Source organism: Xylocopa sonorina, chromosome 1, assembly GCF_050948175.1.
Source record: "Xylocopa sonorina isolate GNS202 chromosome 1, iyXylSono1_principal, whole genome shotgun sequence".
Classification (NCBI taxonomy): Eukaryota; Metazoa; Arthropoda; class Insecta; order Hymenoptera; family Apidae; genus Xylocopa; species Xylocopa sonorina.
The window spans coordinates 13309962-13328136 of NC_135193.1; the positions used below are offsets into that span (position 1 = coordinate 13309962).

General features: G+C 42.1%; 1 protein-coding gene across 5 annotated transcripts; it reads left to right on the forward strand.

Annotated features, from left to right (window-relative positions):
• Positions 1–10448, forward strand: LOC143424657 (uncharacterized). 5 transcript variants are annotated; one of them, XM_076896880.1, is made up of 11 exons: positions 1838–2277; positions 2688–2890; positions 3030–3165; positions 3840–3878; positions 5267–5378; positions 5454–5611; positions 5692–5823; positions 5898–6080; positions 7050–7212; positions 7318–9354; positions 9537–10448. In XM_076896880.1, exons 1-11 carry the CDS (start codon positions 2200–2202, stop codon positions 9560–9562), a joined length of 3267 nt encoding a protein of 1088 aa, XP_076752995.1. In that variant the 5' UTR covers positions 1838–2199; the 3' UTR covers positions 9563–10448. The 5 variants fall into 5 exon arrangements, 4 of the variants coding, with proteins under 4 accessions (XP_076753014.1, XP_076752995.1, XP_076752986.1 ...); XM_076896899.1 differs by lacking the exons at positions 1838–2277; positions 9537–10448 and adding an exon at positions 1–597 and having other exon boundaries at positions 7318–9425; XM_076896871.1 differs by lacking the exon at positions 9537–10448 and having other exon boundaries at positions 7318–9425.
• Positions 10449–18175: the final 7727 nt, after the last annotated feature.

Here is an 18175-nt window from a genome sequence, read left to right on the forward strand (position 1 = left end):
GCAGTGTTACGGGAGCGTGCGCGTTGAGGGACTAGCCTGGTCTAGGGGAGCGTACAGTTTGGCGCAGTCGAGAGTGGCTTTGGCCGAGTGCGAGCGTTGTTTTCGCGGGTTCCATTCACGAAACCGACCTGTTCGAACACACCACCCCCTCGCGCGGTTAACACGGAGCAAGGGTTGAGGCGTGCTCTCGAGCCACTTGGGCTGCGACGCGAGAAATCGAGCGGACGAGGGTGTCTCTGGACGCGGGACGGGGTTGCAGGCGTGTCTCTCGCGAACGATTGCTCGATTTCACGGCCCTGACGCTCTATACGGGTACCCGGAGGTGTGCGAGGGGTGGCTGATCTGGAATAGTTCATTTCAGTTGCTCGTAGCGGTTGGTGGCTCTTTTTTTTTTTCGTTCGATCCTTCCGTGTGGGGAAGAGCGGGCTGAGAGGTAGATAGATATGCCGTTGAGCGAATAGAGGGTGTCTGGTAAATCGTCGCCGCGCGTGCATGGTGGATTATGCGTGATCGTGGAAACGAAGAAGTGAGGTAAAAGTGTTTTTTCGAGGCAAAAGCGGGCCGGCGAGCGAGGGGGCTCCGGGATTCGAGCAACAGGTAATTTAAAAGCTGCCACCGCGGGGCACCGCTTCCGTTCCTTCTGTTTCGCCTATTGTTGTCGCGAAGGGATGATGCAATTTATTTTGCGTGCACAACGGACGTTAAAGGGGCAAGGATGTTTCTCGGTGGCAGCTGAAAGAAACATGGAATTCGAGTTTCTTCTTCTCTTTTTATTCATTTATTCGGCTATGTACGGTTTGAGCGTTTCGTATTGGGGGTTTGATGTTAGATTCGATTAGATCCAGTTCAACTTTGACGTGCGTGCTCAATTAGAAACTTTGCACGCGTCTTTTACAAAGAAGTGTATTGTTCTTACGTCAAACTATTGTTTATTAAGATCGATGGAAGTATATATATATATTCTTTCCTTTTATCCGACCTCATTAACCCTTTGACTTTTTAATGACGTCTCGAGTACGTCATTCTGCTCCATCTAAAATACATAATGACGATCCTCATACGTAACGAGGTCTGAAATATTATTGAACCTTAACCGAATCGATTTTACGCATTCATGTTAAATGCAATATTTCAGATAACATTAGACGGGGGGTAGAAAAGAAGAAAGTTCTGTTTACGCGACTGTACAATTCACACAGCGAGCGTATGGTTCGCTGTATCTCTTGTTACTTAAAAAATGTATTTGCATACTCGATACCAGATTTCTAGCCAAACTCGTGCACCGTAAATACCGCCATAAAGTAAATTACTCGTGGTACGTAAAGGTCGAATCTTAATGAAAGTATATCGTCGTCCGAGACGGAGATTAAACGAGTCTTCTATTGCAAGTAGGTTAACTACATCGTAGATAACAGTGTTGGCTGGATGGAGGGGTAGTTAAGCCTTTCGTCAGGGGCTGATTTATCGACGGACTTGCAGATTCCACTATAGGATAAAGGAAAGTGCATTTCGTCCACGAAAGCGTGCTCTCGCGCTGCATTTTTCTCGGGCATTCCTGGCATGTTCAGATCGTTGGATACATTAAGGCCACTCAAGTAGCGACTCGTGCTTTTTCGTTCAGTTTTTTATATTCGTTTAGTCCCGCGCTGTACGCGAATAAATTCACAGGGATCTGAAAAGACATTTATAGTCGTTCGAAGTACCTCCGTGGACGTATCAGTGATTAATAGGGATATCGTTACCAAAGGTCGCGCGAAATGAGATGAATTCGATGCTAATTACTCGTACATAATTAATTCCGGCTTCAAATGAGTTTCAGTAATATCGAAATACTTTTTGATGCGATTACGTCTTTTTTGAGTGCTACTGAACGAGAATTAATTAAAACACGGTTGAAGTAAATGAAATAAAAGCTAAACACTGGTATTTGATCGATAACGAAGAGTTGGTTCGTTTACACTTTCCATATAACGTGCAGCCTTTTATTTAATACTTATATATAGTTGCTCTACGTCTCTAAAAAGGGTCAAAATATTTTCGTTCTCCGTGAATGCGTAGGGATGTTATAAATACAAAGAATATTATTTATATCGCGTCGTACTAACAATACCTGAACGTATATTGGTATCAGTAGTGTGATAAACGTTTAATCGAACTAAACGTGATTCCAACGATAGTGCTATACACTCTAAAAAATAAATGAACCGTTCATACGGTGTTTGTGCTCCTCCTGCCGATGGATCGCCACGCGGTACAAACAACGAGATAAACAACGAGGTGAAAATTCAATATCGAAATTAAAAATACTTGAAAACAATTCGAATCGAAGCAACAGCGCGACGCTATCAATCGCCGCGAATCGGATAAATCTGAAAAGCCGTTTTAAACTCCAATAAAACACGTCACGCGTCGTCCAAACATGTTTATCCGTCTCAAAGTTTCGAACTCGTGCGGCAAACTTTTTATCAGCTCGTCCTAATACATCCTCTATGACATTTAAAGTATCCGTGCATATAGACGTACTTCCTTTTTTACCGATTTAAACGTGTGATTCGTTCGCGCACGGATTTTAACGATCCCATTTGTTTTTTCCACACGCGTTGAATGTGTTTTTTCTTTTTTTCGAATTGACGATACAGTGAAATCGTTTTGTAAGAAGACGCGAGTTAGACGAGAATTATTTGCAGGAAAATACGAGCTCGATGCCGGAAGCTTCAGGGTCAGAGGTGGCCGACGAGTCGGATTATTCGATTTTCGAGAATAAGACCGGCTTGGCCGAGGACATGAAGTTTCTGGCTAGTATGCCGGAACTATGCGACGTGACCTTCCTCGTCGGTGACACCAAAGAGCCTATCTGCGCTGTGAAGGCTGTCCTAGCGGCCAGAAGTAGGTTCGTATCGGAATCGACGGTAATTCTCATCGTTTCGTTTCGACGTTTCGTTACTACACGTCACGTACATCCAATAACACAGTCTTAGCGGTGTGAACAATCGTAGCTGAGAGACTACTCGGGCCATTTGTCTTTACAGAGTGTTTCAAAAAATGTTCTACCAGGCGCCGAGTCCGCAGCGGAAAAAGGAGCCGCCAGCGAAGGAGAACAAGCTTCGTATATTTCTGAAGAGAAGCTCGGAGCCGTTGTTGAATCTGCAGAACGCAGCGCAGCAGGTAATCGCATTTAGAACTGAAAGGGTCCACTATCTTCCTAACCTTGGCTCCTTTTTTAACGATACATTAATTCCATTGTCGAGCGAGAAAGAGAGGAAGAGAGGGAGAGAGAAAGAGTTACACTGTTAGAAGATAGAAAGAGTTACACTGTTAGAAGATAGAAATTCCAGAGAAAATTGAAATTAAAATCGAACCGATTAAACGTGGGCAGTGAATTTTGTGTTATTCACCACACGTTGCACAAATTAAACGAAACATTTCCGAGTATACGTACGCTGTTCTCGTGCCAGTTTCGTATTCGCCCCCGCTCGATTTCGTGAATGTGAAAATATCAATCAATGCAGAAACTAAAATTGAATTTTCGAACATTGCGTCAACGTAAAGTTTAATCAGATTTCTGTCGTTCAAACGATTACCAAAATTTTTCACGGATGAAACCAATTTCAAACTGAATTCCGTCCTTTCAATCGTTTTTAACGAGACGCGGTGTACGTATTCTTCTTATTCATCGGGTGAAAACACTTTGCTGGACAGAAGTACGATGTTGTAATTCTGATTGAAAGATTCTGATCCTACTAATAATATACTTTGGCGAACACTTACACGCAACGTGTTCGAACGTCGCCGTTAAAACGATCGAAATAGTAAGTGTGCGTTTCTTGTGTGCCGTGTAGCGGTCAGGGTTCGCGCAGCAGTTGGCGCCCATTCAAGAGGTATTATGAACGTCACTTCTCTATAAGATTTTGCATCCGACAAACCATCTTACTCGCCGACCTCTGTTTCACACGATCGCCTCTTTCACACTTTGCTCGTAGAACTTTCTTTCGCCTCCTCTGTTCTTTCCTTAAAAGTAGTCCGGCCACGGGAAGAGTCGCACAGTCCTGTACAGTTTTCATTCAGCGGCTTCTTTTCCGCTCGAGAGTCGTTAGCTAGACGGATCGACACCTCTCTTTCGTTATTTCAGTATGCGGTTCGTTTGACGGACGCGTCGAACGAACCTTCGCGAAGGTAGAATCTATTCTGTATGATTGCATGAAAATTTGACGCGGCTGTATCGTGAAATCTGGCACGGATATACTCTCGTTTCTATCGAGCTGTTTACCACTTTTCTGGTGAAGTAATTTGCTCGCGTCCGAGGAAATGAAATCGATTACTTGTCGAGCTTTCACGATATTCACGCGGTGTGACATGTTTCTCTTTGCTGAAAGATATAGAAATCGAAATTCCGTTGTTATTTTCAACCGGATGTATCTCCATTCTTATCTCTCAGGATATAATATCAACTCTTTCGCTCTAAGAATATCTCATTCATTTTTTAATGTCACACAGATGTGGAAAGAGTCGTAAGCTTGAATCGGGGCAAAGTAGAACACGTTTCTATTTCCTTTTTTATATTTCAATATTGTATCCTGAGCTCATTTGCGAACCATTACGCAGACATTACGATGCATCCTGCTCGATTCAACCACCGTGGACGTTAACGAGGCATTCATCGTTCCAGTCTATCTCTTTCAGTAGGCATGCGAGTTTTGAATTGACTACACGGTAGGAGGATCGCGAACATAGACAGCTCTGTCGTTCTTGTATCGGCAAATTTGCAATGACCGTAGACCAGCACGATCGCAACCATAATCCTCTTTATTCAGAGGCGATCGTACACTAGATTCTGTAATTTTGCATTTCACGGTTCGTCGCATAGTCGTGGAATAGACGATGGTATGTTAGACGCACGGTAGTTTGCCTATGAAAATCTGCACTTGCGCGAACTTTGCGGGGAACACCGTATCGCGAGTTATTAGCGACGCTTAAGCGAATGGTGATGGGCATTGTTTGAATAAAATATCATTCCAGCGAATAACGTTTACGTTTTCCGCCAATTTTTGGAAACACTCGATATTACTTAGTTTACAGTTATCATTTGTTTCTGCATATTTTTCTAATTAGATTGCGATCAAATATTTCTGAGATTGAACCATTCTTTTATCCACACCACCGAGTGCACTGGGCAAAAATCGCTTGGCATGAATTTTCGAATTTAAATCGCAGTCGAGGGCTGTGGTGCGCTGCGTTCTAAACAGGAAATTCTTCTCGTAAATCCTAGCCGAATCTGCACCAGACTGTGATCATCGAGGAATTCGAACCGGACGTGTTTCGTCAGCTGATCGAGTACATTCATACGGGATGCGTAACGTTACAGCCTAGAACGTTACTAGGTGTGCACATCTTTAAATCGATTAATTCAGTCAATTATTCTATTTCGTTTTACTAATACTCCCCTTGTTTCAAAGGATTGATGAACGCTGCCGATTACTACGGGCTGGAGCAACTCAGGAAAGCTTGCACGGGATTCGTGCAGTGTTGCATAACAGTGGACACCGTGTGCGCTTTATTGGCGTCGGCTGAACGATACATTCAGTACAAATGTACGAAGTCTCTGGTCCAGAAGGTAAAACTGTAACCTAATTCTATCGAGCGAAATACTCGAGAATTGAATTCGTTCTGATCTCTTCTGTCTGCTGTTTAAAGGTGCTGGAGTTCGTCGACGAACACGGTAACGAAGTGTTGAATCTGGGATCCTTCACTCTGCTTCCTCAGCACGTAGTTCGTTTGATCCTAGCCAGAGAGGAATTACGTGCTGACGAATTCACCAAGTTCCAAGTACGTGAATTTCTAACAATCGAGAGCAGTGGCTAGAGTCACGTTTAATATTTACTTATATTAATTATCCTCAGGCGGCCTTGATGTGGAGCAAAAAGTATTGCGACGCGAATCAGAACCAAACCCTGGAGGACGTGATAGGCAACTTCCTCGAGTACATCCAGTTCCAGAAGATACCTACGAAAGTGCTGATAAGGGAGGTCCGTCCGCTACGCCTAGTACCTTCAGAGACCATGGTGTACGCGTTGGCCTTTCAGGTGCGCATTGCCTACAACGGAACAATCGGATCGAACGTTAACACGTTTAGTTCTCATTTGATCGTTCTCACAATCGCGAGCTTATCCTATCGAATTAAAGTAACGCAAAGTAATTCGATTCGAATCGAAGCGATTCTCATGTGCGAAGTTGTGCCTTTCAGTCGTCACAGTTCATCGACGACTCGTGATGTCGATGCGCTGCGAATCAGCCGGATCGAGATCACGCTGATCGTTCGAAGCAGCGAATCTCTTTAATTCGCTTAGCTCAAGGATTTGCAGCTCTCTGAATTTCTAGCGAAACGAACTGAAATGTATATTCTCCACGGAGGTACCCCCGTAGTTTGATCAATTGAAAGTTACTCCGTTCGATATGTAACGCTTCGTCCCGAGAGAGACAGGAAATTACGGTCGGAAAGAATTCAAGTATGGACATGTATATATTTAACAGTTCTTCTCTTGTCCCCCTTTTGGTATACATATGTATATATACATGCATATACACCTGTCTGTGTCTTACTTTATTTTCTATCGAAGCATGCGAACGGTGGAGACGGAGTCTGACGATTGTTGAGTTTGAGAGTTTCGTTGGAAAAATTTGCCGTTGTGTGTAGCTGCGACACAGTGTAACCATTACACAGAACGTAATAATTTCGCGCGATGTATATATCGACAAGAGTTATTCCCACCATTGACAAGTCATCGATTATTATTATCGACCTATTATCCCCCATGCTTTTGCGCACGTAGTAATTATTCATAGTAGAAGTTGTTACGTCCCTTTCTCGAATAATTGTTCCATGGACCCACCCTCTCCAATTTGATACATCGTTCCTGTTCACGCCAACCTATACGTAACAACGAATCCTACGATTTCGATCCACGTAGAAACGAAGCTAGCCCTATATATATTCTGTCACTGTCAAATGGGCTTCATCCTGGAAGTGCACTTAACCGGAGGGTTTGTTGCAGGCAGACCCACAAAGTGTCGACGCCGGAGAGCTGTCCCCCCACAGAGTGAAGTACCAGGACCGTAGTCTGTCGGTGCAGTCCTCTTTGCAGGACCAATTCGGCAGCAACACGTCGCTGAGCTCGACCGTGTCCGACGAGGGGTCCGACGAGAAACAGCATTCAGGTAGCAACTAACCTCCGGCCACGGCCGCACTGATCGCGGCCGTATCGGACGAGCCTCGACGCGAGGAAATTCCTACTAACGATGCGGTCTCGCACCCGCTTGAAGGTAAAAACAGCACAGCTGAGCAGGAAACGCGGCAGCAGCAGGAAACGCGAGAGCAGCAGCAGCAGCAGCAGCTACTACAACAACAGCAGCAGCAGCAGCAACAATGGCAAAAGCAAAGGGACGAAGAGGAAGATCTGCAGCGATTGATCGAGCAACGAAGTCAATTTCAGTCGATGAGACAGGAAGAGGAGCAACAGCGGCATCAGGAAGAGCAACTGGCCAGGAGACAGGAAGAGGCGTTGAGGAAGCAGGAGATGCAGGAGGAATTCGACAGGCGACAGAAGGTGCAGTTGAAGAAGAAACAGCAAGAGAAGAAGATGAAGAAGCAAAAACAGGAAGAGGAAAAGAAGAAGCAACAGAAGGAGGACGACGCGAAGAAGCAAAAACAGCAGGAAGAGGAAAAGAAGAAGCTACAGCAAGAGGAGGAAGCGAAGAAACAAAAACAGCAAGAAGAGGAAAAGAAGAAATTACAGCAAGAGGAGGAAGCGAAGAAGCAAAAACAGCAGGAAGAGGAAAAGAAGAAGCTACAGAAGGAGGACGAAATGAAGAAGCAAAAACAGCAGGAAGAGGAAAAAGAGAAGCTACAGCAAGAGGAGGAAGCGAAGAAGCAAAAACAGCAGGAAGAGGAAAAGATGAAGCAACAGCAGGTAGAGGAAACGAAGAAGCTACAGCAAGAGGAGGAAGCGAAGAAGCAAAAACAGCAGGAAGAGGAAAAGATGAAGCAACAGCAGGTAGAGGAAACGAAGAAGCTACAGCAAGAGGAGGAAGCGAAGAAGCAAAAACAGCAGGAAGAGGAAAAGATGAAGCAACAGCAAGTGGAGAAAGCGAAGAAACAAGAACAAGCGAAGGAAGCAAAGGAGCAAAAGGAGGAATTGAAAAAGCAACAAGAAGTGGAGGAAGCGAAGAAACAGCAGCAAGTGGAGGAAGCAAAGGAGCAAAAGGATGAATTGAAGGAGCAACAGGAGGAAGAGTTGAACAAGAAACAGAAAGAGGATGAAGCGAAGAAACAGCAGGAGGACGAGGTGAAAGGACAGAAAATCGAGGAAGAAAAATTGAAGGTGCAGCCATCAAAGGAGGATTCGGACCAACTCCAAACAGATATTCATTTGCAGGAGCAACAGCAACAGAAGAGTCAACGGGAAGAAAATTTCAACGAACAACAACAAGAAGATTCGCAGGAGCAAAATGAGGAATCGAAGGAACAGCAGCAGAAGAAAAATGAAGAGAAGCTTCAACAAAAGAATGACACGGAGAAACAACAGCAAAAGCAGAATATAGTGGACAATAAGGAGGAAGAAAGTTTAAAAGTAGATTTAGAGAAGCAGAATGAAATTCTAAAGGAACAACAGCAGACAGAAGACTTGCAGGAAGAACAGGCGCAAAAAGATCTAGAGAAGCAGCAACAGAAGCAGGATGAACAAAACAAGCGAGAGCAGAACGAAGTTCCAAAAGAAGATCAGCAAGAGGAGAGACTAGTAGATCAGCAAGAAAATAAACAGGAACTGCAGCAACAAGTAGAAGAGATCGAAGAACGGACTCAAAAAGAAACGAAAGAACCAGCTGCAGCAAATCAGGAAGAAAAATCGCAGCAGCAACAGGAGGAAGAAAGCCAATTGCAAAGAGAAGAAGGAGAACAAGAGCTACTGAAGCAACAGAAAGAAGAGGAACAACGAAGGCTTCGCAGAGAAATGAAACTGCAGCTGCAATTGCGGGAGTTGAAAACCCAATGGAGCCTGCAGCAGGAATTGATATCCAAGAGGCAAGAGGAAGAGCTGCAACGACAGATACAGGAGAGAAGATACGAGGAGCAATTAGAGTGCCAGGAATTCCAGCAAGTGCAGCTGCAGTTGGAGGGTCGAAAACCGGAGTCGGAGAAGAGAGCGGAGCAACGGCAGAGGAAGGAGCGGAGGAAATCGAGGAAGAGGAGGGACGAGAGGGTGGAGATCAGGGTGAAGGAAGCGGAATCGCCGAAACAGGAAGCTGGCCCCGCGGATGGCGTCGCTGGCCTCTATATAAAGCTGGTGGTCAGACAAGAAGGTCGGGCGAACTTGGTTTGGCTGTTCAAAACGCACAAATTCTGAACGATTCTCGTTTCACCGTCATTCATTCTGGTTTTCCCGTCGTTCGACTTTGCAATTCATTGATTCCACGTTTGCGATTAATTGATTTGACGGATAGAGCTCGTTGCCGAGTCTAATGATTATCCTCCCGTCGTTTAGGTTACCACCACGGGACTTCCACATAACGAATCGTTATGTTCGCGGTCAAGGCTTTGTAACGTTCTTTATCGCAGCCGATGATTATAGCCAGGATTGTGTACAGGCATTTACGACAAGCGTGGAGATGTTCAATCATGGCTGTTGCGTTAAAATGAACGTCCGCGCGTAGATAAGGTACGTGATCATTATTGTGGTGATTTAACAGCTTACATTAGCTGTACTGAGACTATTATTTTAAGAGTATTCCTCGTTTGTACAATGTGTCCGCGTCGTACTAACCGTTTCAACTGAAATATTGTCCAGCATAGCGAGTAACGTGTACTTTACGCTACTCTGTGCAAATTTCAAATGTCCTACACGTTTTTTCGACACTCTCGAGGTAGCCGTATTTATTTATCCCAACCGTTTACCGGTCGATTCGATTGATTTATAATATTTGTTTCTACCGAACGATTAAAATACTGGTTAGGGTAATTGAGCCGCCACGCTGCTCAAAAGCGATTAGAAAATCTACTTGTTCCCGATGGAAACACTTGGGCAAAAAAGTTAAGCGCGTGGTATCTTTTACATTTGCCCAGCGATTGATTTATTCTTTGGAAATCGTCTGTGTAAGCCAGCTAAGCAATTCTCCGGCCGCTTCGGGCAGGCCTATTACTATCCAACGCCAACTGTTATCGGCGGCGACTTTACGAGTATTATTTTATAACCGACGCGTTAACGACTATTGATACAATAATTTACACCGGCTGCCTGTCTCTGGATTCTCAGCGACTTCACGTTTCTAATCATTATCAATTACACGGTGTCACGCGACGATGGGGAACGCGGCTCTCATCAGCATTAATCAAACTCCCTGCTTTCGCGTAAAAAGCTACTTTACATTACACTCGTTGCTCCGTAGACTTTTCTACTATTCCCAGGAATTATTGCAGCGGCGCTATCGAATTTTTTCTTTTTTCTTTTTCTTTTTTTTTTCAACAGCCGCACCTCGGACAACCATTCGATCGCTTGACAAAAAATTTATACGACTCCGTTAAACGCATGCACGCTTACCGCGGAAAAGTATTCCGAGACATATTCAAGCGGAAAGTGTAATGAAACACAAACGGTACGAAAAAGTGAGAGAACAGAATTATATTGCGAACGTTATTGTTGAACAGTTTTATTATACGCGACATATCCATCGATTACCATTAATTATGTCAAAGGAAACTACAAAGACTAAAAGTATATACAGATATATAAAAGGATACATATACATATTAAAATTTACATATATATATATCTATATTTGACACTGTATTTAAAAAGATAAAAAAAAGAAAAAAATAGAAAATGTTATATACCGATGTTGCTTCCGGGCAAGGTGTTCGATGATTTTGACAGTGGCAAATGACTCCGATTTTTCAGCAATGGACTATTTACTTTGTTACGACTTACAATCTGAAAGCGTTACGTTATGGTTGTTGAATTAAGTTTTCATACATTTTACTGTATTACCGTAGACGGTCGTTTGTTCTGAAGTTTGGTTAAGTCTGTGCTTGTTATCATGATTTTAAACGATATCGATATGAAAAATTGTGGTTGACGTGTAACGAATTCTATATGGGTGTGAAATTCTACAATTGTGCCGGTGACTTGCATCCACTTGCGTTCTTGCAACGAGAAGGTGTGTTTACGAAATTGTGAATATATATAAAAGTAATAGCGAGTAATGTTCAAACACGCAGCAGGAAGAAAAGTGTTTCCGCTGACGATTTCGAATCGTTTCCTCCTCCGACAAGCGTTCACGTTACGTCTGCTCAGAAACATGGCCATCGTAATTAAAAGAACTCGTGAAAAAAGAACAAATTGATACGAAATCGGTTCGATCCGAGGAAGAACAAGATAAGTTAGAAACTCGTTCGATTTCCTGCCGTTAACATTCTTCTTTCTAGCTGCCGCTCCCGAGCTAATTGTTTAAGGAACGCAGATAAAGCAGATTATCTATTAAACGTTGTTGATCGATGTAATACTCAGCATTGGTACAAAGCAGAACGACAAATCTTTGATTCGCCGAACGCTAAGCTCTCGGTTCGTCTAATCAGGGGAGAAACGAAGCTACATACGTACATAGATTGAATAATTTGCAACGATGTAGCGGAGAATATAAATGAAACGAACTTTCGAGGAGTCGAACCATTCGCGTCGAGTTAGTTGCTACCGATTTGCGAGATCGTTCGCCTGTGGAGCTAAGAAAACCAGCGACGCGCCTACGTAAGTTATGCCGCGAATACAAGTAGCGTCTTCTGGATCACTGTCAAAGTTCCGCCAACGAATATCTTCTTTTCGTCATCACCATATCACCGTCTTTGGATCTGTCATTTTTCAAACGTATCGAAATAATTTTTAATTTCCGTGTCAGAAAATTCTTAGGATCGTTAAAGCAAAATGACTCTGAGTGGACTTTGACGATGGTCTTCCGCAGATATTATGTACAGCCTGTGAAAACGACCTGAACACGAAAACTATGCTTATTTAAATGATAATTACACGAGAACGATAGCGGAACGAGAATTTTGCGTTTAGAGTAACAGATGATACCGATCGTTAATCGAAGCGTAAAATTTCGCGCAGTCTTTAGCAATCAGTAGTAGCGCGACGATCGAAAAGAAATTTTTGTTTCACGTTCGACCAGCAGAGAAGAAGGAATCCTAGTGTAAATTGTACATAATCGTGTTGATTTGATGAAACTTGGAACCTCGCAAGCGGCACTGCTTTCCGTTTAATAACAAACTGTGCAAACTCTACGAGCAACATGGTGTGAGAAACGCCGTTGTGATCATCGTGTGAACTTCTCTCCGATTCCTTCGAAATCGCGTCGAACAGTCGCGTGTCGTAGCGTCGCGTAATTGTCAAAGGAAGAAACAAAACCTAGCGAAATAAGGAAGAGAATTCCGCGTCGATTTCGTCGTTCTCCTTTCGTACAGCGTTGACAATACTTTATTCGTACGACGCGCATGTCTTCTATCTCAGGCTAATGGTAAAATAATAAAGATACATATAGAAATACGATACTATAGGGAGGAATAAAAAAAATCGTAATTCGTAAGCGCGTTACCTTTTGCTTGGTGATGTTTCGAAAATGGGTTGTGACTTAACGATAACTGTGTTCCGTTTATTTAGAATGAAAATTTCTCTGCGGATGTTTCTAAGTTTCAGCGAGACGTAGCGATAGAGGCTGATTTTGTTATTAACGATTTCTATTTTACACATATTGTTTCTTCCAAACACGTGTACATCGTTCAGTCAATTTCTGTACAAGAAACTCGTGAAGTCTTTCGCTAATAAGAATATCGCACTTAAGAATCAAAGAAGAAAATTCGGGGTCCCGCTCTCCTCGGTTACACAAACTAATTATTAAACACTTTATATGATCACTTGTGCTAACATTTGTCATCGTGATCACACTTGCATCAACATCTCGCGTTAACGCATCTGCTCGTGCTTTTCGATAACACTTGTATCGACACCTCGTGTTAACTACTAATTTGACGTTAACCTACGATAGAATTTAATTAAACAAAAAAGAAAAGGAAGTGAAGAGGAATCCACGCAGGAATAATGGATAAACGATCAATCAAATGGTTAATGTATAGCAACGAGTTACGAATCGGCACGCTATATTATTCTCTTATTTTATATTAATAAGTGTAAGGCGTATAACTGTTCGTGGAGATTATACAAAGTTCGGTACTATTCGAATCGCGAACAGGTGGTGAAGAAAATAGCATATTGTTGATGGCAATCGCATGAAAAGGAGAACAACGGAACCGAGCATTAAACCGCGAAGCTAAATCGCAGCTGTCACTGTCGGAAAATTGTATTTTATTATCGTCACGTTACATTGTATACATATATATATATTATATATATGCAACTCAGTTGCATAAGTGTCAAGAGTATATTTACGAAGGCGGTGTAAGTCACTTAATCTGTGTATCGTTGTCTGTCTGTGCGCATCGTTACTTCTGCTGTTTTGTACGTAAGGTGTGCGTAAAAAAAATTAATAAACAATGATATGTCGTTGAGCAGCCTAATGGCGTTAACTACTCGTTGCGGTGTTAACATCGACGTCGTTGGAGGGATCGAAGCAACCGGGTCGAGACAATTTCTTTTGCTATTACCATTTTACTATTTTACTACGCGCATTCGTTCTACAATCGTTCCTTCATTAAAATGTGAAAATTATCAGAACTGAACAAATTTATATTCATATGGAATTAATTAGAATAGCATTTGTGGTTCGAGCGATTTTCTTCGCACTCTTTAGGATTTTGATCTTCGTCCTCTCCAGACAGATGGAGATCAACGTTCTTAGGTACAAAATTAGTTTCGATTCGACTGATCGGTTTCCCAACGATCGATGCAATTCTATCTAAAGTTCGATCTCTATCATGTTGTGATATTCTGTAGCCAAATGAGTTCAAATAAAAAAGAAAAAAAAAGAAGAGCGTGATGTCAAGGAACCACGAATTGGAATGCTTTCATTTTGCCTATCTTCGACCTATCAGAGGTACGTCTAGAAATGCTGTATCTTCCTTTGTAATTTATTAAATAATAATTTTCATTATGCATTCCTTTCCTCGCTTACAGTTATTCACTTCTTACTTATCTGTGAACCATAACAAGATAAAAACTACCAGTTATCGATGATCAGAAAAGATAGAGATATTTTACAAAGGCAATAGATAAGTAGGACAAGTAGAGAATTGATTTGTCGCAACAAAGTCTTATCGAAATGACGTTATTGTCATCAATGGCATATATGGCATATATTACATGAACCTATATGAACCTATATACCCTCTTAAATAATTTACGAAGTACAGAAATTCTTTTACATGTTTATTATTACAAATTATCTTTAAAAATCCACGTAGAATACATCTTACATAATTAAGGCATCTGTAAATTTGTCAAATACATGCACAGGTTAAACTGTTTCCTCAAGTTCTCTTTTCTTAGTGGAAAAGCTAATATGACCACTGCTTCGAGGCTTCCTAGGCTCTACGAATCCACGCAAGTACAAAACATAAAGAATCTGCACGTGCAAAACTTGTATCAGAGAGATAAAGATAAAAATAAAAAGGAAAGAAGGCTCTCTTCGTTCCTTTCGATGTTACCAGCATCGATGGCTGAAATAAATAGAATGTCTGTATACTCGAAGGAAAACTCATGGTTCCTCCTACGATTGAATTACCATTTAAACTATCGGACAGTCCCATTAGGCGAATGGTCCATCCTGTACCCCGTCAATGCTATTCCTTTGGAGCACGCTGATTAGAAATTAACAAAGAGACATACTGAAACATAATTACGAAATGTATAATAAAGCACGAGATAACATCGAGCCGGCGCACATTAATTCAATCCGCGAAACGAACCTATCCACCGTTAACCAGGATCCAGACTAGATACCATTCCCTCCCAGTTTAATTATCTGGAGAGGCATAAAATTGATTGAGCCATCGGAACGCGCAACGATTATCAGGTTTGCCGATAAACGCGGTGGGCGCGCGCATACCACCGCGGAAATATGCTAATCAGACGTGAAAGCTGGAGGGAAGCAACGCAGGATAGTTAACCGAGGGGACAAGAATATGTGGAAGGGAGGAGCGAACGATAGGGGACGAAGGACGGTAGCCGAAGACTGATGGCGTTTGGCATTAAAACGAGCTAGCCGCAACATCCGTGCATCGACAACGCAGCCGCACTCGTCTGGTAGCGTTAATAAATGAGAGACATCAGCTTTTAATTACGCGCCTCGCTCGTAATTGTAACCCGCAGCGAAATCGTACGCTCGACGACCCGCTAATTTACAAGCTTCACGGCGATATACGCGGCACGACCATTGATAACAGCCACCGTTCCTGCCTCCTCGCTGATCCTCCACTGAAACGGGGAATAGGGATGGGATCAAGTCTGCAATAAGTAGTATCGACGCGATGCGAAACGAGCGGGAACGAAAACCTTTTGAACGTCTGCAAAGAGATATTTCAATCGTCTACATTATCCAGAAAATACTGAAGTTGCGTGTGCCGCTATTCGTCGAGATTTGATGATCAAATTAATTGGTGCAATTACAAATTGGTGAAAAATGTACATCTGAACAGGTATTCGAGGTTGCGTAATCTTGATTGCTTTCTTTTCGAAAGTTTCACGTTGCATAAATTATGCAACGATCCCAAATGAATGGCTGCTGTTCCAGGAATGAAAGCGATGATATCGATCCCACTGTACTCGGTATCGCGAACGCGCTTGGCAATTGATTCGGATTCGCGAGTACGTATTGAACTTGATCCCATCCCTACCCGAGGGCCGATTAACGATCGCTCGTAATCACGGGCAACGGACAGGCCAGGCTGCTCGATTCCTTTCTGCGATCGTTCGAAAATCGCTCGAGGTGCTCCCAGCCTCGATTGGGATCTTATGAAGGGTTTGACCTTTTGTAACGGGACTTTTTTCCGGGCTTAAGATGATGTAATTGATGAGGCAATTATATAGGTGTTGCTTGGCCGATGCGAGATGAAATTGAGAATTATTGGCCCCGTGAAATAATCGAGAAGGGGATTCTCTTCGTTCGAGGGAAAAGAGACGGAATTAATGATCGCGTTTCCGATGTTTGAAGTGTACCTTCAAGCATTTCAATCAACTGCTTCGAGTAGTACGCGAGGAAATAATAAAGAAAGCGTCGCGCGATCCCGACTTAACTAACTCGAAGTGGTTAAGATCGTCGATGTTTCAGACAGAGAAACGACAGAAATGAAATAACTCGCGACGCACGAATGCGCGAATGTACGTACAAATGTAAATGGCGTAATCGTTGATATCCATAGGTGTAATGCAGCGTTAAACGCGACGGAAGTCGTAAGGATTATTAGGTTCACAAATCAAACGTCGATATGTCGTGTAATACCTGGCTATGATGTCAGATAATGCATGCATATTAATTCCACGTTGGTGATTTTTCAGCGGGAGAAACCAAGTAATAATATGCCGCGTAAGTATTGTAATTAAATTTCCTCGACAGGAAATATTGTTTGACATTATTAATTATTGATCGTTTTCTGTTATGAAAGTCGTAAATACTCTACATGGAACTACGGGAAGTCAACGATGGCGAGCATTACGAGTGCTATTTTTTTTTAGAGACACTTAGGAAAATTACAATATTCCTCGTGAAATGTGTTTCAATCAAATATTTGACGAAGCATCTAGCACAAAAATATTTGAACGAGTTAATCAAATATTGGGTCAGAAACAGATACTGCCATAAATGAAATTCCGAAATACTTAAATAAGTTTAATGTTTCGCATTATGTGTGTTAATATCAATATTTAGTAATACTTTTATGTGAAGTGGCGTAACACTGCGGCGATTTAAATACTTTTATTAACCATGCAAAATGGCGACAGGTCATCTTCTTTAGCGGTTCGTTAGTTACACATAACGTTTCGAACAGCCTTTGAACTTATTCATCGATACGAACAAGTCGTATGTGCCCATCAATTATTGTTCACTTGTTATGACTTTCGTACACATCTGCCGTGGATGAAAATATTTGTTCCTGATAATTTTCTCCAAGGTTAATAAACAGAATTGTTGAACAATGATCGCGTTATAATTGTTGAAAATGGAACTATTTCGCAAGGAAAGAGATTTATAGTGTAAACAATTGAAGTATCTCTTTATCGCAGAGAATGAAACATCGAGAGGAAAACAAACATTGCATTTGTAGTATTTAGGAAAGGTTCTTATCTCTAAAACAAAAGCCTCAGCAATAATACAATACATTTGAATCAACAGGAAAATCGATCAAGCTATTTATTACTTTCTATTTTTAATTCGATTGAACGTTACGACGATAACATAAGTGAAAAGAATAACTGTGATTCGCGTGAATCATGATGTTATCGCATAAACAACCAGATGAGAGAGTGGTATTGATAAAACGCAGTTGATGCCAGCGGATATTGACCTTCGTATGCACCAAAGCGCGTTACAAAATCAGTTGCATGCAGATCTACCTTATGTAACGTGCGTATGATAAAATTTTATGTTATGTCGATCTATGCAGGCGAGCAAATACGAGATGAATTTGTGTGGAAAATAATTACGATGCGTTTGAAGCTTTGTTTTCGAGATAAAAGACTTTGAAAATCCATGCACAATAATAGAGGAGTCTAGTGACAACGTGCCAAGATGATAGTGTCCTAATAGTGATTACCTTTAACGCATTGCGTGCCAAGAGAAGTTATTTTTACCATATATTAAAATAATGTCCTCGTCATAGACGTATATATGAACGACGCACCCTGCAGGAAGCATTATATAGCGACATAAGTATGTGAACGCGTGACAACGCTTGCTAACGAGTTCTCTTAACCTTAACGATTCCATCTGATACTGAACTCTATAATTACGAAAACAGGAGAATGCTTTTTTCTACTTTAATGTCCCCCGGTTATTAACAAGTTGATTATCACTAAATTGTCAATCAACGACGTCGCGGATTGACGATAAGACCGTGCGGACACAGGCAAAGTTAGAGAAATGTGTGTATGCCGGTTTGAGTAGGGATGATCTCTACATATAT